General features: G+C 40.2%; 1 protein-coding gene across 4 annotated transcripts in view; it reads left to right on the forward strand.

The window, feature by feature from the left end:
* The window catches only part of RALGAPB (Ral GTPase activating protein non-catalytic subunit beta), an 87,274-nt gene extending 69,414 nt beyond the window's left edge, over positions 1 to 17,860 (forward strand). For all 4 annotated transcript variants that reach the window (XM_070472621.1, XM_070472622.1, XM_020909080.2 and 1 more), the window contains 8 exons: positions 1,343 to 1,501; positions 4,397 to 4,562; positions 6,929 to 7,051; positions 8,546 to 8,682; positions 10,138 to 10,246; positions 10,992 to 11,070; positions 13,150 to 13,298; positions 13,768 to 17,860. In XM_070472621.1, coding sequence (XP_070328722.1) covers positions 1,343 to 1,501; positions 4,397 to 4,562; positions 6,929 to 7,051; positions 8,546 to 8,682; positions 10,138 to 10,246; positions 10,992 to 11,070; positions 13,150 to 13,298; positions 13,768 to 13,961 — 1,116 coding nt within the window. In that variant the 3' untranslated portion in view covers positions 13,962 to 17,860. The remainder of the gene's footprint in view (positions 1 to 1,342; positions 1,502 to 4,396; positions 4,563 to 6,928; positions 7,052 to 8,545; positions 8,683 to 10,137; positions 10,247 to 10,991; positions 11,071 to 13,149; positions 13,299 to 13,767) is intronic.
* Positions 17,861 to 20,993: the final 3,133 nt, after the last annotated feature.

Raw genomic sequence — 20,993 nt, forward strand, 5'->3', positions numbered from 1 at the left:
ATTGAGACGAGGCTATCTGTAGTCTATTTTCATAGTGTGAATACTCTTCTGTTTGACTGCAGAAATAGCAGTGTCTTTAATGACAGGGTGTTGCCTCAGCCCTTGTTTGGAGTAGGAAAAGAGCAATCCTTGCTGTCTCTGAGGGATGTTTTCCTGAAAAATATCATGGATGACACAACCTGCTGGTCAAGATCAAGATCTCAAAGAAGATAAGGGATGGGGGGGGGAACAAAACAAGAAATGCATAAAGATTAATAGACTATTTTTTAAAGCAGTTAGGTTTGCAGAACATCTGAGTAGAAAGTATAGAGAGTTTGCATATAACCTCTCTTCCTCCACACACATAGTTTCTCCTAACATCTTGCATTGTTGTGACATAATATGTAACAATTGACGAACCAGTATCAGATGGATTATTAACTGAACTCCATTGTTTACATTAGCGCTCCCTCTGTGTTGTACAGTTCTGTGGGTTTTGGCAAATATGAAATCACATATGTCCACCATTATAGCACTGTAGAGAAGAGTTTCACTGCCCTAAAGTCCACTGTAGTCTTCGTAGTCATCCCTCCACTTCTCTGGAAATTCCAACTCCTGACAACTACTGATCTTTTGCTGTCTCACAGTTTTGCCTTTTCCAAAATGTCGTATAGTTGGAATCATATAGTATGTAGTCTCTTCAGATTGGCTTTCACTTAGCAGTTTGCATTCAGGTTCCTCCATGTCTTTCTGTGACTCGATAGCTCACTTCTTATTATAATTGAATAACATTCCATTGTGTGGATTTATCACAGTTTACTTATCCTTTCACCTACAGAAAGACTCCTTGGCTGCTTCCAAGTTTTGGCAATTACGAATGAAGCTGTTACAAACATTTGTGTGCAGGTTTTTGAGTAGACGTTTTTAATTCATATGGGAAAATATCAAGTTATGCGGTTGCTGCCCTATATAGTACGATTATGCTTAGCTTTGCAAGAAGCTGCCAAACTGTCTTCCAGCATGGCTGTACCATTTTCCATTTCCACCAGCAATGAATAAGAGTAAAATACATACTAAATTTTTTCTAGAAAGTTTGGTGTATTACAGAGAGATTGGATTTTAAATTAAATACATATTATGATCTCAACCGTCTTTAACAAAAAAAGGCAAAAGAACTGGAAGGAAGTACACAAGAATGTTAAAAGTTTCTGTAGTTTGGGATTATGATTCTGCTTATTCCTGTCACTTTTTAATTTTTTTTTTTTTTTTTGCTTAATGTTCATTAAACCATGAGTAAGTATTGCTTTTATAACTCGGATAGTGCAAAGAGATGATACCTTCTCCTTTCTTCCTTTGGCGGTAGGAACCTGCAAACAGTCGTCTACCTCCTCACCTTATTGCACTTGACTCCACGATACCTGGATTTTTTGATGACATTGGGTATCTGGATCTCTTGCCATGTCGTCCCTTTGACACAGTTTTTATTTTCTATATGAAACCAGGTCAGAAAACAAACCAGGAGGTAAGATTTCTGGATTTGGGGGGTAATTTTTTATGCTGTAAATTGAAAGAAATTTACATGACTTGCACTTCTCTATGGTGGAAGGTGAGTAATTCTTGATCCTTAAAGATTTCTTGTAATCAGTTCAGAAACTGAGTTAAATGAAAACTATGATGCCTAGAGTCTTGAGTCTTTTGACTCTCAGTGAATGTGATGTAGAGAAGAGCCAGAGCATGTCTTTCTTACCTTAAGGAGTTCAGATTCCTAAGACACAAGTTAACCATGAAAAGCTAAAGTAGGGCCTTACTGCCCAGCAACAACTGTTTACTGACCATCTTCCCTGTGGCTCCCTCAATGTGCCCAAGTGTAGAAGTGATAATACCCTTTCCTCTTGAGGAACTCACTTCCAGGTAATTTCACAAGGAAATAATTTTAGTCAAGGTATGCACAGTAGGAGAAGAACATCTGAAATAAAGTAAAGGATAAAAACAAAATAAGTAAAACACAGTTGGATACATGTAACAAAGAGACTAGGAGAAGGATGAAGACAAATATAAGATAGGTAAGAACAGAAAACTGAGAGCAAATGTCAGGAGATCAAGTGTCTACAGAGATAAATGGTTGAAACATGGATTGGACAGGTAGTTACCAACTGTGACTAAGAGAGTTGCAAAGGAAGATAGATGTGTAATAAATAGAATGTATTCACATATATAGAGCACTATGACTGTATTATCTTGGACTTTCACTATAATCATTGTAAGACCATTAGCCAATCAGATTAAATACACTTGAAGAAATTTACCAGAATTACAAAATGTTTATACTAGAAGCATATTTCAGAGTATTGGCAAACTACTAGAAAAGGAGAAGAGTCTTCTCATTTCATGTTAGTGATTCAGTAAATACTTACTAAGTGTCTGCTGTCAGGTGCTTGGGTTCTAGTGGTGAACAAGATCTACAAGGTTTCTGGACTAATGGAACTACTGTGTAGAGGGAAAGACAGATGATTAAACACACAACCGTGATAAAGTGTGCTGATAGGAACATGTTACAGGAGCTGTAACATGAAAACCTAACCTGGTTAGAAGAAGACTTCCTGGAAGAAAAGACTTTTAAGCTAATGGTATGAGGTATACATTGACAGTAGGTTAAAAGGTAGAAGTGGGTTGTCACTAATCAAGAAACAGCATGTGTAAAGGCCCTGGAGGTGAGAGAGAATTTCATTTTCATAAAATTCATTATTGGTTCCAATTTGTTTGGAGCTTGGGAGGCTACTGGTAGCCAGAGATGAGACTTATAGACTCAAGTTTTTTGAAAGATCCTCAGTAGAAGTGGATTAAATGCAGAGGGTGGGGATCTGTTTTGAAGGAAGTCTAATGCATGGTTCATATGAGAGTAGTGGGGCCATTTTCTTCCTACATATGGAAGAAGACACAAACCCTTGAGGTAATTCTTACACCAGTTGAGTTTCCTTAGCTTTTTAGGGACCAAGGGTGACTAGAAAACAATTAGATTCCCAGAGACCTCCTTTAGAATGGCTGAGTCCTGCCTTCCCTAGCCCCACAGGGAAGATTTAGATGAATTTCTAGCTGTCAGTCAGCGGCCTGCTAGTTGAATTTAACTTACTTATTGTATCTTGGCTACATTTTGAAATTGTTTAAAAGTCTCACCTCTGAATAAAAATTAATTGGGAGAAAACAAAAACTGGCTGTCAGTTTCCTGTCACTTATAAGACTCTGAAGGGATATGGGAAACTAAATAGGTACACTTCTGAAGAGAAGTGTTTAAGAGATGAGGCCTGGCAGTGATGCCCACTAGATTGAGAAGTGTTTGATGTAACCCCGTATTTTGACTTTGTCAGGTTAGCATTGTACGAACTACATCAGTGATCTGTGGGCTGGCTACATTAAAAGTTACTTGGGAGACCTCTTGAAAGTAGTAATTCCAGGATCTTATCTCTGCTGATCTGATACAGAGGTTCTGGAGTAGGCTAAGAAAGTCTCATGTTTAAGAAACTCCCCGGATGATTTTGATACACTACCTTTCTCCCCATTTCGTTTTTAATTTGTAGAGGATTTCTCATTTTCCTTCTTCTAGCATTGGACTTTGAACAGCAGCACTGTTGCTGTTTTGAGCCAAATAATTCTTGTTGTGGGAGCTGTTCTATAAAAATAGGACATGTAGCAGCATCTTTGGCCTCTGCTCACTAGATCCCAGCAGTGCCCCACCAGTTGTGATGTCAAAAATGTCTCCAGACATAGCCAGATGTCCCCTGGAGAGCAAAATCCACCTCATGAGAACCGCTGTTTTAGAACAAGGAACTCTTCTTTCTGGGGCCCAGGAATTAAATTTGGTACCTGGTGAAGAGGAGAGAGCCTTCATTGTTATCTGGGATGGTTGTATTCTCTTCTTTGAACCCAGAGAAGAATGTTTTCCAACTCATTTATTAATTATAGCTAGTCATTATTGAATTTTTAATAGGTTTGTGCTTTTTATAGCATTTGTCAAGACTTGTAGGTAAATAATCACATACCTATGTGAAGGCAGTGACCGAGTATTTTTTTTTACTTTGAGTAAACATGTCTGGCTCAATAGTTATTTTGCTAGGGAGAGAGTTAAAGGATTTCTAGCTTTATCTCACTTAATCTTCATAGCCATCATTATTATTCACTTTATAGATGAAGAAACTTAAACAGTGGGGTTAAGAAACTTGCCCAAAGCCCAGCCAGGATTTGAACCCAGATCTATATAACCCAGAAGCATGCATATTTAACTGCAGTCATATGTATAGTCCTCAGTTTATTCTCAGCTTGGACTTGATTTGTCAGACACTTCAAAGAGAATTTTTATGAAGATACTTTGATATGCTCTTTTGTTTCCTTCATTATAGTTAATGATTGGAATGTATTTCAGATTTTAAAGAATGTGGAGTCTTCCAGAAATGTTCAGCCACATTTCCTAGAATTTTTGCTATCCCTTGGCTGGTCAGTAGATGTGGGCAAACACCCTGGCTGGACTGGGCATGTTTCCACCAGTTGGTCTATTAACAGTGGCGATGATGGTGAAGGACCTGAACAAGGTAAATCTCATATGGTCATTTTTTTTTCTTATTTTGTTACTCTTGACTTTTCCCCTTTAATATGAATTTGTAGTCTTATGAAAGAAAAAAAACAAGCAGAGGTATGGAATGGAAAAGTCTCTTTCCTCTCATCCTCACAGGAGATCACTTAATAATTGTATCATCTTCCAAACATTTTCTGTTAATATGAGGAATAATTATGTATGTACATATATAAGCATGTATGTTATATACATACATTATGACAACTAATATAAAATTAATGGCTTAATTATCACAAGGTTGGTAAGTGTTTTATAGTGGAAGTGAATAAATTCCATTTTCTATAACAATATTATAATAAATTTAGATTATAGCAAACAGTAGTTTCCTAACAAGTATACTTTGTCTAATAAATACAGTTTTTCTACTAGCAGGTATGTTTTTTAGACTTTGTGGCTATCATTTAAGGTTACACTGTTAGAACATTATATAAAAAACCTTTGTAGTAAACAGCTGACTGAGAGACTCATACACATCGATGCAAATCCTCCTGAGGAACTGTAATCAGGATAGCAAGTACGAGAACAACTGGAAGTTTAAACTTACGGCCTTTGCCCTACCTGGCTGGAGCTTTCTGTTCCAAGGGCCCTTGAAATCACTGGAAAGTTAATAATACTTCTCCGAAGTGGGGAATGACTGTGTCTAGTGCTTTGAATTAGCAGAGTTCCTCTGTCAGCAAGATTATGCTCTTAAGTTTCCCATTGAATATCATTGTGACTTGTGACATAGTTTTCTCCTGCTTTCAACCAAGGTTGAATGAAAGTATATGAGAATATGCTCTAATTTCAATTGCCACATAACCTTTAATAGTTATGCTTAAGTGTATTTATCAACTAAATTCCTACAAGTAGAATTGATAAAAGATTTGCACATTTTTCAAGTTGATAAATGTATAAATGTATCACTTGAATGCTTAAGATTGCAAGTAACAGAAAACCTGACCTAAACTGGGCTAGATTTTGAAGGTCATTTATTGCCTCATATAACTGAAAATTCCAGAGATTAGTGTACAGTTTTGTTGCCATTTGATCAGCACTTCTATTCTATTTTTCTGTAGTTTTCTTTTAGCTCTGTTTTCCATGTGTTGGCTTTGTCCCATCCTGGCTTTCCTCACAGTACAAAAAGGCCATTCCAGGCTAAAGCCATTCACATACCACACTAGTCTAAAGAGGAAAGGTTAGCTGGGTCTCAGAACCTCCCTTCTCCTAAGGCCATAGATACACAGTGATTAGACCACCGTGAGCCACCATTAGACTACTTCTGTGGCAAGAGAGGTGGAATGACCCTGATAGAGAGATGTGAACGAGGAGGCGGGTAGAATGAGTGTTGGGGCAGTAACAACAGTGTCTGCTGTGGTAGACACAACGCCTGCCCAACATCTAAACCAGGAGCCAGCACCTACAGCCCATGCCTGTCTTTGTCAGTAGTTTGTTGGCACTCAGCCTTGTTCATGCATTATCTGACTGCTTTCACACTACAACGGCAGACTTAAGTAGTCATGGCAGAGACCATATGACATGCAAAGCTTCATTTACTATCTGATCCTTTGCAGAAAAAGTTTGCTAGATTCTGGTCTAAGCTTCGTTTGCCACCTCCTCACCAAATTAGGTGTCTTCTGGTCTGTTAGGTGAGGAGCTTTCTATTTTTAATTATGATTGAGTTTCAGCATCTTCTCATATTTTTATTTCTTAGCCGAGAACTACTTGTTCATTTCCTCTTCCCAATTTTTTGTCAGGTTGTTGGTCTTTTATGTATTACTTGTAGGGCATTGTGTTCATTTTAATGGAGAACTGTACCAGCTCTCGAGAGTGTTATTTTGGTTAATTCTATCTTGCTGACTTAGAGAAGATACTATGATTAAAGTTGCCTGTACATATATTATATCACTGATCACTGGAGAAAATGGCACAGAAGCAAAGCTGAGAAGCAGTAGAGTGACCAGGGACAGAAATGCCCGTGACCAAGCGTACACACACTCAGACGTCTGCCCCACCTCCCTTCAGAGGGACTGGGTGGTCTCTCTTTTAATTACTGTTACCTCTTCCGAAAAGACTATTCCCTGATACACATGAACTAAGGTCCTGCTAATCAGGAGTGATCTGATTTAGTTTCAGAAACCATGAAATTAAGATTTTATTGTTTAAAGTTAGTGTTAAGCCATTTAATGAACATTCATAGTTTATTCTTCTTACACATTAGTTCATGTTGGAAATGTACCTTCTATTTATTATTACTTTTTTTTAACCAGTTAAAATTTCATGTAGCAGGGTGATACTGGTTTTCCCCACTTTTTAGAGCAGTAATGTAGTGTTTCTCATTTGTAGATGAAGTGATTTCCTCTGAAGATGTTGGGGCTAGCATTTTCAACGGACAGAAGAAGGTGCTGTATTATGCCGATGCCCTTACAGAAATAGCTTTTGTGGTTCCTTCTCCTGTGGAGTCCTTAAGTAAGAGAATTTTTTTTTACGGTACTGGGGTTTTTTTTGTATGGAACAATTTTTGTATTCACTGGTTTGTGTAGTATTATTGTACTGGGAGAGATTCTGAAGTCATCTAAGACATTCTTAAGCTTCAAAGACATGATAGCTTTTAGATTATGCAGAGGTATGGGGTGTTAGCTCCTTTTAACTAAAGGAAGGTAGGAAAAGACTGGAAGACTGATCCTCTAATAATAATTTTTAAATAGCAAAGGAGATCCACTTTGACCCATTTTTTTAACTTTCTTTAATCTGATTAATTGGACTTCCCAGGTGGCTCAGTGGTAAAGAATTTACCTCCCAATGCAGGAGATGCAGTTTCGATCCTTGGGCTGGGAAGATCCCCTGGAGAAGGAAATGGCTACCCACTCCAGAATCCTTGCCTGGAAAATCCCGTGGACAGAGGAGCCTGGCGGGCTAATGGGGTCTCAAAAGAGTTGGACATGACTTAGCAACTAAACAACATCAAATTTGATTAGTTTAACTAATACCTAGAAGCCCTGTTTTTCATTTTTCTCTCTAACAAGTGAACCCCCACCTGCTTCCCTGTTTCCATGTGAGAGCCTTTGTGTCGAACCCCAGAGAATCCTGCAGTTGGAGACTCTCATGGTGGTAATTGCCTAGTCTTCTAACACCGAGGTGGAGAAATTCCAACCTAGAAAAGGTGGCCATCAAGTGTGTTCTTCTCAAGGATCAGGAGTGATCATTACTTCTCAGTCTCAATTCTTAGTCTTATTTTGCCTTGAACCTTTGCTTATTGCAAATTAAGTACATTACTTTGTGCCTGACCAGACAGGAGATGGAAAGCTTCACCTTCTCCATGAGACCGTCCATAGGATGGGATGCTGCACATCATGCTTTCACATTTCTCATTTCTAGGCTAATGACTTTTCCTGTACCCTGCTTTGGCTGCTTCTTAACCTTTGTACTTGGACCCTTGATTTTGCACTAGAGGTTCCTCCCTTTCTCTTCTCTGGAGCCAGTTGTGTCCCTGGAAGGAGGGTCCTTCCATGGTCTAGGCCAATGTCTGAGCAGCTGTTTGCCTTCATGTCAAAGGCTGTGATCTCCTGCCTTAATTCCAGAAGCCAGGCCCCAACCGTCCTCTATGGACTGATTCTGGCCCTGGTGTCTCTGGCCCAGCTTATTTGCACCAATTCAGTAGAGCTGGAGCCAGCAAATTATGGCACACAGGCCAAATTTAAAACACTGAGAATGTTTTTTGCATTTGTAAAGGGTTGTAAATAAAATAAAGAAGAATATGCAGTAAAGACCTATATAGCCAGCAAAGCCTAAAATATTTATTACCTGATCCTTTACAGAAAAGGTTTGCCAACCCTTGCTCCATAAGCAGTGCTTTGCTTAAGTAATTTAAGTTGTACTGTTAACATAGTTAGTTTAATAAACACATTTGCTCTAACGAAGTAGTAGGTGTTTTATTTATATATATTTTTCTTCACCCTATAGCTGATTCACTGGAAAGTAACATCTCAGACCAAGATAGTGATTCAAATATGGATCTTATGCCAGGAATTCTGAAACAACCATCCCTGACACTTGAGCTTTTCCCTAATCACACAGACAATCTTAATTCCTCACAGAGGGTAAGTCACTTTGTTGATTAATCTCCAGAAATTTGTAGTGAAATGAAGGTAATTAGGTAATTATAGAATCACACCTGAAAAGCTTTTAACTTTAACCCAGAGAATAATTATATCTGTACTAATTCATTAGGATCTTAATTTTTTTTAATCAAATTTTCATGATTTTCTTCTTTTCAGCTTGCAACAGATGATTCACTCTGATTCCATCTTTGTTGTTTTTCTCTGTTTAGTCATTTCGGTCCCATGCTTGGTCTTTCACCCGTTCCTTCTCAAGTGTAGGTTATTATTTGGTCCCTGAAATATCCAGTACATGTACAATAGTATATACTTTATAGCATTACTCATGCAAAATTCATCTTCAGTCTGACAGCACACATGATGGCATTTTGAAGAGTAATCCAGTGTGTGAATAAATGCACCGAGTGAGGTGATGCAGCAGCTACCACAAGAAGAGAGCATTTTGGTTTTACACTTTTTCCTTACCTTATCAGTGGATGTTACATCTTTGTCTGTGTTCTCCCCTCCTGTTATCTCCTAATCCTTACTGGAAATTGACCCAAGTAGTATAGGAAGAGTATAGGATCAGTTTAGAGATGTAAGACAGTTGATATAGAATAAATAATAAAGACCAAAGAAGTGTTGTGCAAACTTGTCTGAAGCCCTTCTTCCATTGTAAAGAATTTTAATTTGGACCTCTCTACACTTAAAATTATTTTTAATATAAGTATTTGCTTAAAAGAATATGGGAAGGGTTTCACCTTTAAAATTGATTTAAGAAAAAAAGTTAGTTTGTATAAAATTCTGAAGTAGACTGATTTTGAAAATCATAAGTTGTTACATTTAAAAAAGATTTCACAGAATACAGTTTGGAGAAGAGCAAGATCGGTAAAGCCCCATGTTTTTATTTACCACATACTTTGCAGACTACTCAAACTAAGGGGAAAAAAAATTCGTATCGTTATCTCAGTAGATACAGGAAAAGCAGTTAACAAGAATTCAACACTGAAAAGATCCCCAGGCGGAGCAATGATGTTACTCTGATGGAAAAAACATACTGCCTTCTGGTCACAGAGATAGACTCAGATCCTCTTAAGTCCTCATTAAGACATAGCATGCAAATTTTGTTTTTATTAATGTCAGTTATAATTGTTCAGTATTGCTTATCTTTTTTTTATTTGAATATTTTATTTTATTTTATTTTATTCAATTATTCAATAATATTTTATTTTATTCAAATATTTTATTTGAATATTTCATTGCCTTGTTCTAGTTTGAGACTTGATAAACAGAGAAACCAAAGAAGGGCTTTTTTGCAAATGTATTTTATACTTTTTTCCAGAAGTGACTTCCCATGATCTTATCCTTACGTCACTGGGTAGCTTGATGAATGTATGATTGTAGTTTTATTAAGCCAGTTTTTTCCCACCCTCTTCTGCTTTTTCCTGCCTCTTACAGCTCAGTCCCAGTTCCAGAACGAAGAAGCTGCCGCAGGGTCGCCCCGTGCCTCCCCTCGGACCCGAGACAAGGGTTTCTGTAGTCTGGGTGGAACGCTATGATGATATAGGTATTGTGCAAGGACTTTGTCCATAAACAAGATTTTGGTCGGATGACAGTGACTTGCTGAATGTCTAAAAGGAGTGGCAACATAGGCCCTATATGGTGGCCAAGAGCTGGGACTGGAGTTCAGGAGGCCTGGGTTTCATTACGCCTTAGGTGACTAATGTGTTAAATGAATGACCCGGCACTTATTTCACAGCCGTGAAGATTTGATGGATACAAAGCCTTTAGGTCTTCTTGGTATGGCAGATACTGGTTTTTGGCCACTTGCTCCCACTTCATGTGGCTCCCAGTCACCCTAGGACCTCTGGAAAGGGGAAGGGAGTTCACCTTCCTAACCCTCTTTCCACAGTCTTGTTTCAGATTAATTGGTCCTTAGGGGTTCCACTGTGAATATGTTTCTCATGATTTTTATGTGAGCTGCATAAGAACGTTAGAAATGTGTATTTACCCTAGAATCTCATTCCGCTCAGAGTTCATGGGAAAGTATAATGGTTGCTTTCTAACACTTCTAAAGCTCTTTCCAAGCCCTCCAGGACTATAGATTACATTCTTTAAAAACTCTCTGCTTTAGATGAACTTTTCTAAAATACGCCTTGAGGGATTTTTTTTTTTAATTTGTGAGGAATATTTAGGACTATATGTTTTAGGAGAACAAAGTCCATATATTTGTTGTCTGCTATGTAAAGAGTTTAGGAAATTCAGTTTTCTTGAAGGGAGATAGTAAATGTAATGCCATGATTTTCTTCCAGAAAACTTTCCCCTCTCAGACCTGATGACAGAAATCAGTACTGGTGTGGAAACTACTGCGAATAGTAGCACTTCTCTGAGGTACTCCCTTACTTGCTTGAAGTTTATCAATATTGACTTTAAGCATAGAGAAAGCTATTTTTTATAATATGGTGATTGTAATTTAATTAAGAAATAATGACTTTAATGAAACAAAAGGGATGAAGGCAATAAGAAGTAAACATAATTATGGGGAAAGAATCAAAAAAGTCTGTAGATAAATGCACAAGGTGATCAAATTAGCAGGAATTTTTAAATGGCATAATTAATTGCTGTTTTGCATTTATCTGAGGCAGAAAGATGAAAAAGTGGAGACAAGTATTAATGAAGAGTGATAATAGAGTAGCAGTATTAGATGGAAATAATGGAGTTACATTGGTCAAAACATTCTGGATAGATAGCAGTTAAAGTATCCTCATCACATGAGCTATTTAATGGAAAAATATTTCTAAATAAAACAGGATACTAACTTTATTATAATATTAAGATTTTTATTTTAGCTGCTCATGCACAAAAATGGATTAAAAACAGAATAGTAAAAATGTGTCTGTGCAGGCTTTATCATCTCAAAGCTTTTTGCTTGTCTTGTCTTTTGTTTAAACAAATAATTTATATCAAGCTTAACTTGATATTTTAGCTTTGAGTAAATTCCTTCTATTTTCCACGTTCTGGTTTATATTGCATATAAAATGAATTTAGTCTAACGTTAGAAAGATGATTTATTTTAACATTATCATGTTAAATTTCTCGAATAGGGCAAATCATTCCTAAAATTTCTGTTTCTTATGCCAAAGTATCTTAATGCAAACTACAGATTTTCTAACATTCTGAATACATCAGTATACACCTCTGAAAAATTAACTATTCAAATATATAAAGATAACTATCAGAGTCATAAAGTTAATCATAGTTCCTTAATTTCATTTGGTAGCCAGTTCATATTCAGATTTCTCCATTTCCCCTAAAATAGTCTTTGCAGCTGGTTTGTTTAAACCAGCACCCATTTCAGCCTTGTATCCGGTACTCATTCCTTCAGGTCTCTTTTAATACAGAACAGTCCTGTTTTTCTAACTCCTTTTTAGCTTTCTTTTTTGACACTGACTTGCTAAAGAGACCAGAATAGATTTCATGAGGTAAACTTTACTTGAACTAGTTTAGAAGAGAACTTTTAAGTGTCTTGTGCTGTTTTTTGTTGTTGTGTTACTTTTTAGGTCAAAAGTGCTATAATATGTTTGGACTGTAAAATTTGTATTTTACTAGTAGTTTAGCAAAGTTTAGAATTTGTCTTGGGGACAGAATTAGTATAGGATTGATTTTTATTAGATGTCTTGAAAAATGGACTCTGTTGCTTTGGCCAAAATCACTTTAGAAAGAAGGCTCATTGTGTTACAAAACAAAACAAACCAAAACCCTGACAAATAGCATCAGAGAGTTACATGGGTATGTCTAGATGCACTGGCATATCCCCAACACACATGTCATTCAGTCTCCTATGGGTGTGGTTGCTTGCCTTGGCACCTGTTGCCTGTTCAGAGGCTTTGAGGTTTGGCTGTGTCAAAATTCAGCCATTTTTCACCTCTGCTGAGGAGGGCACCTGCAACTGCCCCAGACTAAGGTGCTCCCAGCCTCCTTCCCCAGCCCCTAAAAAATTATGTCAGGGATTCCCTTAGTAGGCCTAAGCTACATTCCCACTTGCTCTGAGGTGCTAGTCTTGGAACATGGTAGAATTCCCTGCCTCTGGCCAGCTCCATATTTGTTCCCTACAAGAAGGAGGACCTGAGTGAAAGTCCCACAGCTGGCTGCTAGACTGATTATTCCGCACGATGTGTTTTTTCTGGCCTTTGCTTCCACCCGGCATCCCCAGTGGTTTTCTAAGCACAATTTTAGGCCCTTGTTTTTGTCAGCTTCAAAAGGCTAACCCGAGTGATGGGCATGTAGGGCCAGATGTTGGTGCGGGGGCTTCCACATGGCCTCCCAGAAAGAAGATTTCTGAGCAGACTAATCACTTGGCTCATCTAAACACTGCCTGGCAGTAGTTCCCTTGGTATTCTTATATCACACATGGGGGACTACAGCTCTTGAATATCTGGAGTGAAAGGAGTGTTCTTTTCTTTTCTTAAGATCTACTGCTCTTGAAAAAGAAGTTCCTGTCATCTTCATCCACCCTTTAAACACTGGATTATTCCGGATAAAAATTCAAGGAGCCACTGGAAAATTTAACATGGTCATCCCTCTTGTGGACGGGATGATTGTCAGTAGGCGAGCGCTCGGTAAGCCTCATATGTAGCTGAAGGATTGAAGTTTCTTTCTTTCTTTTCTTTTTATTTAACATTTTTATGAACCAGAAAGAAGTAGAAATAGGAAATGGTGATATTACTTAATAGGTCCCACATGTAGAAAATACTATGGCTTTTATTTATAAGAGGAAGCATATTTTGTTCTGTTTTGAAGTGTGCTTCAATCTAGTAAGTACGAGCAGAACTATAATTCACAGACTTCCAGTATTGGAAAATGAATATAGTCTGTTTGTAATCCAGGGCAGGAAATGGGTTGTCAGGCTAGAGTTTGATTCTGTTTTTCCTCATCATTGTGTTTCTTCTGACAGTTTTATCTGTCTCTGTGAGGAGTTGTGTAAATGGAATAAGATAGTTTGCCGAAAATAGTTTGCTTGAATACTTATAGTTCACCTACCTACCTATTTATTCACGTTGATTTGAATGAAAACCTTCTGTTTTCAAGGTTTTCTGGTGAGGCAGACTGTAATTAATATTTGTAGAAGAAAGAGACTGGAGAGTGACTCCTACAGCCCACCACATGTCCGCCGGAAACAGAAGATCACCGACATTGTCAACAAGTACCGGAATAAACAGTTGGAGCCAGAGTTTTACACTTCACTTTTTCAGGAGGTTGGACTCAAGAACTGCAGTTCTTAGACCACTATCTGTCTAGGACTATTGAACTCTAGTTTGGGGCTATAATATCAAAGCAAAGCAATTTGATAGGTGATCACTGTAAAAATAAATCACTCCCCAAGAGCTTACTGTATAATCACCGGAATAGAAGAGACACATTATAAACCCATTTGAGAGAAGACTTTTTGGCTTTTTAGTGAAATGGGCTCCCAGACACAATCATATTCCTGCTGGTAATGATGATACACATTTTAGCCATAAACTTTTCTTTCAAAAGTGACAATTTTAGTTAAATTACAAGCCTTTTGAGGAGAAAGGCTTTTTTTGCATCTCAGTTAAACATGTGCATTGGTAGTTTCAAATTTGCAAATTAGAAGTTGAAGATAGTTTTATACCTCACTTTTTAGGAGGTTGTGTTCAAAATTAAAATCTGTCTCAGAATCGTCCAGGACACTTAAAGACTCATGTTGCTAGCATGGAGGAGAAGGAAGGAGATCTCAACTTTCTGCTCACTCGTAGGTCCATTTGTCATCCATCTGTCATCCAACAATCGTACTGACAGAAAGGAACAGAAGTGTTTTTTGCTCAGTCTAATATTAAAATATTTCATAGTTTCTAGATTTCAAAAAGTTATTCTCATCACTGCAAAGGTCTGTCTGAAGGCCTCAGTTTCTGGGCAGTCCAGGAATGGATCTGAAATGGAGGCACGGCCTGGTCCTTTAACAGGGATACAGATGGAGTTTGTGGAGTTAAAAGTCAGAAGTGACACCTCCCCCCTCTTCATTATTGTCTAGCTCAGAGACAAAACAACAGGTTAACCGTTTGTAATTCCTTGGTAATTTCTTGGTTAAATAGTAAGAAATATAAATTCATGGCACAGGTTTAAACATTTTTTGGTTTCAACCCTTGTCTCTTATTTCAGGACCAAGCAGGAAACTGCAGTAGTTTATGAAGGATTCTAATTTGGGGTTCAGGAAATAGCCTCTCCATGCTCCTAATTCAGATCTCTCTAGAGAGCTGCTGGATTTCATCATAATTGACAAACATTAGAGACCACCTCCTGGGGTGGCTGCTTTTAGAAACAGCTATTGTCATATTTTCTGGACTTCGCCAGCTGAAGGCATGGCAGATCCTTGCCCAGGTTTTTTAAATACTTCTGTTACCTCGCTGCTACTTTCCTGCCAAGGATAAATGTTCTGAGGTGGCCAGACCCAGAACACCCTTACAAGGATTCCTGTTACAGTGCTAGGGTGTACACTGCTCATTTCTCCTATTCTTATGTTTATTAAGAATAACATAAGAATATTTATGTTATTTTCTTTTTTATTAAGGTTATTTTGTGCTAAGAAGATAAGTGACATTTAAAAGTCCAAAGAGGAATGATCACAATTGTGTAAGGGGTGATTTCCTATTTGAACTCTGATGTCAGTAGATTCTGTAGGTCAGGACTACAGTGAGCTGTTTGGTTTGATGTTTTGGTAGTTTACTTAGAGGACAGGGGATACCTAACTCCCAGTGCAGATATTTCTATTCCAGAAGTATATATTGATATCTAGAAGCAAGAAATGTGGGCATAGCAGCTCTCCAAGTTTGCCTCACCTTTTTTCTTCCTGTTTGTTTTAAGCTCAGGTAAAGGTAACCTCCTCCTTCTATGACTCCAGTTTCCATTCAGGGTATAACATTTGATTTTCTTTTTAATCTGGGCAATAAATTGATATTCCCCCAAATAATAATAATAAATTGATGTTCCTCGATGGTAGCAGTGGGGGAGGGGGATGTATGATTAGTAAGTTTTACTCTTAAATTAGTTGCCCAGCTACTAAGCTATAGAGTGAGGTTTAACAACTTTCATGGAAATTCCAGATTGACATTTCTTGGGGGGAAAATGGGCCCTTCTTTCTAATAGGTGTGGGCAAAGAAGGCTATAAATTAATGTGCAACTTGTAACATTCCAGAAACTAAAAATAGCTGGTGTAGGTATGCCTCCTCAGTGTGACCCTTGAGATGACACTTTGACCTTTGGCGTAGTTCTACTGTCAGGAAATCGTACTGTGGTGTACGTGTTAGTGGTGGGCTTCATGATGCTTCAGTTTGCTCTGATTTCTGACAACTCTTTGTAATTCTAATGGCTTTGATAAGTCAGAGAACAACTGTGTTGAGAGCAGTTATGATCTGGAAGACTCTGTGGTCTTCCAGGGAAGACGGGATGGAATCAGGGCTGTGCTGCTCCCAGAGGCATGAAACCCCAGTATATACAGCACAGAATACAGGGTACGCACACTTCATCAGGTGCTGGCTCCTTCTGCTCAAATTCACATCTACCTAAAAAGGGAGTGTGGTGAGTACGCTTGGACCTTTCACTAGTGTAGGTGTGAGTTTCATGGTCACTGAGCTCTCTCAACTGCCTTTGTAAAAATCACTTTGAGTAAAATAACGCCAGAGGGGCATAGTTAGTCCCAAGAACAACCTTTAATAGTCTACTTGACGTTTGCTAACAGAGGTTCAGAACCTCTGGGGGGTCTTTGGCTTGGACAGTTCGGTCGCTGTGACAGGTGACCCAGGTCGTGGATGAGTGTCACGTTGGTAACGGGGAGTGTATTACCCAAGGCCAGGGGCAGGTAGCCCCGCGTAGTCCCTTCTCACGTTTGAGGGGAAGGGGCTCTCTCCCCCGTCTGCCTGAGAGCACCAAGGACGCTGAGGAGGGCTTTTGCGTTTTCCTGTTCAGCCAGCTCTCTTTGTCCAGTGCTTCTTCCTGAGACCCCCTCCTATCCATTGGCCCTTTGACAGGAATCGTTACTGGTAGGTTGACCCCCTCCCTTCCTGGCAATACATACACAACATGCATGCACGCTGTCCTGCATTTCCACGTCCTCAGCTGCCCTGAGGCAGCCCTTTGGACTCTATAAAACAAAATACGTCTCTGGGCCAGTAACGTCAGTTCCCTACAGGTTGCACATGTGAAGCCTTCATGAGTGGTTACTTCCTATATACACTGAGGAAACATTTGTCAAGTTCTGCAGAGTGATTTTTAGAGAAGCAGAGTCTTCAAGAGTACTTAACTTGCATTGGAAGGTAGAACTTTACCCAAAGAAAGTGGAAGTCGGCCTTGCTCAAAGACATGTTTCGCACTGGACAGTAAAAAAATGTTTCAGAGGTAATTTGACACTCCTGCTGGTTGTTCTTCATTCAGCATTTTAAAACCTGTTCTGGTTATATTTTTCCAAAAAGAATTGGTTTACATGTTTACATAAAGCGGTAAGTTGTGTTAGATGGTCTGATTTAGGGATTTCCATGACAACCTCTTGTCCCGACATGGAGAGATGGGAGGTAATCCACCCATTTAGCGTGGAATCAAACTGGGTTCTCAGTAGCAAAAGAAGCCATGTACTGTATAGTGTTTTTCTCAGAATATCAACTCATGTTTTTTCAGATGCTTTTCTTTTTTTAACGGTGAGGGAAAGGTATAATTTGGGATTCCACAGTGCCTTGCATACAGTAGGCGCCCAATAAATATTTGTTGAAGCAAACCAAGTTTCCCAAGTCCTTGTCTCTTGCAGTGACCAAGAACATCTTTCTCCTCTGAAGGGCTTGGCAGTTGTGGCTAAAAATAAACAGTATCATTATTTGCTTGAAATCATATACACAATTTGTATGAATTTTGGTATGTTGCCAAGACATGATCTTTTTCTTATTGTATTTTCTGTAAATATTTCTGGCACTGAACTGTAAAGTAAAGGCAAAATGTAAATATGAAGGTGTCCCGTGTACCCTCGCCTCCTGTGTTTCCTCTTCGTCGGTTAGGGAAGAAGGCCCAGAGGCTTGTTTGTATTTATGCAGACCCTTTGTCCAGAAGAAACCCATGGAATATTGAATGTAATACATTTAGTCAATTAAATTTTAAGGAGATTCTTATCTAACAATGTCACGTGTGCTTTTGGTTTGACTCTTGCATGGGTGTGCTTCAAAACTTAACATCAGTGGGTTTTTACCCTGATTTTGTAAAAGTATCATGAAATACTTAAAATTCAAAAATTTTTATTTACTTTCTTTTTTTAATTGGAGGATAATTGCTTTACAGGGTTGTGTTTCTGCTGTACAGCCATGTGAATCAGCTATATATATACACACACATATATATTCCCTCCCTCGTAAGCCTCCCTCCCTGCCTCCCCCAGCCCACCCTCTAGGTCATCACAAAGCACCGAGCATACAGCAGCTTCCGCCCGCCATTTATTTCACACATGGTATTGTGTACATGTCAGTGCCACTCTCCCAATTCACGCCCCTCTTCTTCCCCTGCTGAAGCCACAAGTCTGTTCTTAACATCTGCGTCTCTATTCCTACCCTGCAAATAGGTTCTTCCATACCACTTTTCTAGATGTCATAAAATTTTTTAAAGTTAAAAGTACTTGGCCTTTTATGCTGAAAGGAGGTCATGTAACTAAAGCACTGCTGTCAAAAGGCCCACCTGACAGAGGCTAGCAGTTGCCGTGGGGCTAGCTGGCTCTCTGTGTCTTGAGAATCAGAAATGCCGGCTGTGCTCCCTCCCTGCAGAAGATCAGCTCTGTCAGACTGGCCAGTCAGGAAAGCAGAGACCCAGGGGGAGGGCCTCCTCTGCCCACTGGTCCTCTGAGCAGAGCTGGCTGCAGCACGTTCCATGGGGCCCATTAGCACCTAATGCCTAGGTCACAGGTGGTGGGTGGTTGTGCCACTTGAGCACACAGCTATGGTGTTGGCCTCGGCCCAGAGCTGCCCTTCCAGCCTGCTGCTGACCACGTGACATTAATGTGTGACTTCTCACAAAGTACGCCTGGAAGCCAGGGCTGGGAGCTGCCTCCGCTGCAGCCGTGCTTCCACGCCTGCTCCCCCAGGACCTGCCACTGTGTCCTGGTGGCCAGGGGAGCTTAGCCCTGGGCTGACTGCCCGGGGGCCCTGTTTTGGGGTCTGGAAAAGAAATGAGTGCTCAAGTCTGCCTCAGCTACGTTGCTCAGTTCTTTCTGACCCCAGCCCCTTCAGGACCCAGGGCCGAGAAATCATCCCAACCCAGACTACCCATCTCCTCTATTCTTGGCCCCAGGGTCCTCAATGGCACAGCTCACCAGGGGACCATGCTTTGAAGATACACATTCTAATGCCATCTGCCTTGACTTCTGCTGGGGACTCTGGTCATTCCACAGCTGGACTAAGATTCCCTCTAAACACACTGGCTCTCCGAGCCCCAGCTGTTACCCACTGTTTTGCTGAAAGTTTTCAATTATCTGTTTGGCTGTGCCGGGTCTTAGTTGTGACACGGGGGATCTCTACTTGAGTCATGTGGGATCTAGTTCCCTGACCAGAGAGAAATCCGGGCACCTTGCATTGGAGCACAAAGTCTTAGCCACTGGACCACCAGGGAAGTACCTGTTTTGCTGAAATTTTAGTTTTGTTTTAGGTTCAATTTTTACCTTTGTTTTAGATTTGTTAAACCACTCATTACACACAATTTCAACTTTTTATAGCTTATTTGACTTAATTTCAAATATAGTCATTAAAAGAAACAATAGAGAAAATAACAGCATATATATCACCAAACTGGGCAGACCTACATCCAGACTTGAACAGCGCTGGGAAGTCCCTGGTTAACAGCAATCTGGAGTCCCAGTTGGGAAAGGGTCCCAGGTGGTGTGGACCACCCCATGGGAAAGACTTCAAATTGCAGTTTTAGGGGCTCCCGCTTATAAACCCAGGCTGCAAACTGATCACTATCAGTTTATAGGCAAAAATGCAGCTCTGGTTTTACTTTAGTTTTTAACAATGCTTTTCATTTCACCATGTGAGTCATAGGATTTTGTTAGACCCCAGGGGATTGGCCAGACCTCCAGGGGCTCAAGAATTCCAAGGCCCATTCCCTTTCTTACCTAACGTGCTGCCTGACTTGGTGTGCTTGCAAGCAGGCCTGGAATCCAGGCAATGTCCAGGTAAGTCAGGGGCCTGCTCTCCTCCTTCGGAAGCCTGAATAAGACTTCCTCTATTTTAATTTCCCTAACACCTGCCCCATTTTTACAGTGGTGTACCCCCCTGCCCTTCTCCTTTGGCCAGTGTCTTCTAAGGAGGTCCGTCCACCCCATGTCTCCCCTAAGTCTACCACCCGCTTCCTGCAGCTGCTTCCCCAGCCTGGAACTGAGTCTGCCTGACTTTCCAACCCGTGCTTCACTTGATGCCGTGGTCTCAAAATCAAATCGGCATCAGACTGGTTGCCCACTGATGTGTGGAGTCCAAGCATCACCCCCAGAGGTTCTGACTCTGCCAAGCAGGGTGAACCGTGCCAATTGGCCTGTTTCCTAGGTCCCCTCCCCCCACCCCCATCTGCTGGCAGTGGCTGAGGCAGGTGGGCCAAGCACTCTCTTGGAGGATACCAGGCTTCTCCCTCCCTCCATCCCCTCACGAGCAGCAGCCACTCTTGAAGCAGACTTCCTGCACCCATCAGGCTCCCAGCCTGGCCAGGGCCTCCCTCCAGCTTAGGTGCTCTTGGGCCCTGGGAAGTCCGGGGCCTCCTTCCTTCCGTGGGGCCTGACTCATGGAGCTTTCCTGGCTACTTTACAAATGAAAGAATGAGAGATAAAAGAACAAGGTTAAAGTCTTAGAGGGGCTTCAGATGGTAAAGTGTCTGCCTGGAATGCGGGAGACCCAGGTTCGACCCCTGGGTTGGGAAGATCCCCTGAAGAAGGAAATGGCAACCCACTCCAGTATTCTTGCCTGGAAAATTCCATGGTCTGAGGAACCTGGTAGGCTATAGTCCATGGGGTTGCAAAGGACACAACTGAGCAACTTTACTTTCACTTTACTTTCAAAGTCTTAGAAGCTCTTCACCAAAAACCCTAATAAGGAGAGATACAGAAGTTTCCAGATTAAATAATAGTCATTTACTGGCTGGCTCCAGGAGGAGTCTGTGACCTCAGATAAGTGAACACCCTCCTGGGGGCAATTTGTATCCATTTTTTCTAACTTGCAGCACTTTGGCGTGCTAAGGATTATTTCCATCCTGCAAGAGGATTGGGGAGTAAGGAAATTCCA

The sequence above is a fragment of the Odocoileus virginianus genome, chromosome 9, assembly GCF_023699985.2.
Source record: "Odocoileus virginianus isolate 20LAN1187 ecotype Illinois chromosome 9, Ovbor_1.2, whole genome shotgun sequence".
NCBI lineage: Eukaryota > Metazoa > Chordata > Mammalia > Artiodactyla > Cervidae > Odocoileus > Odocoileus virginianus.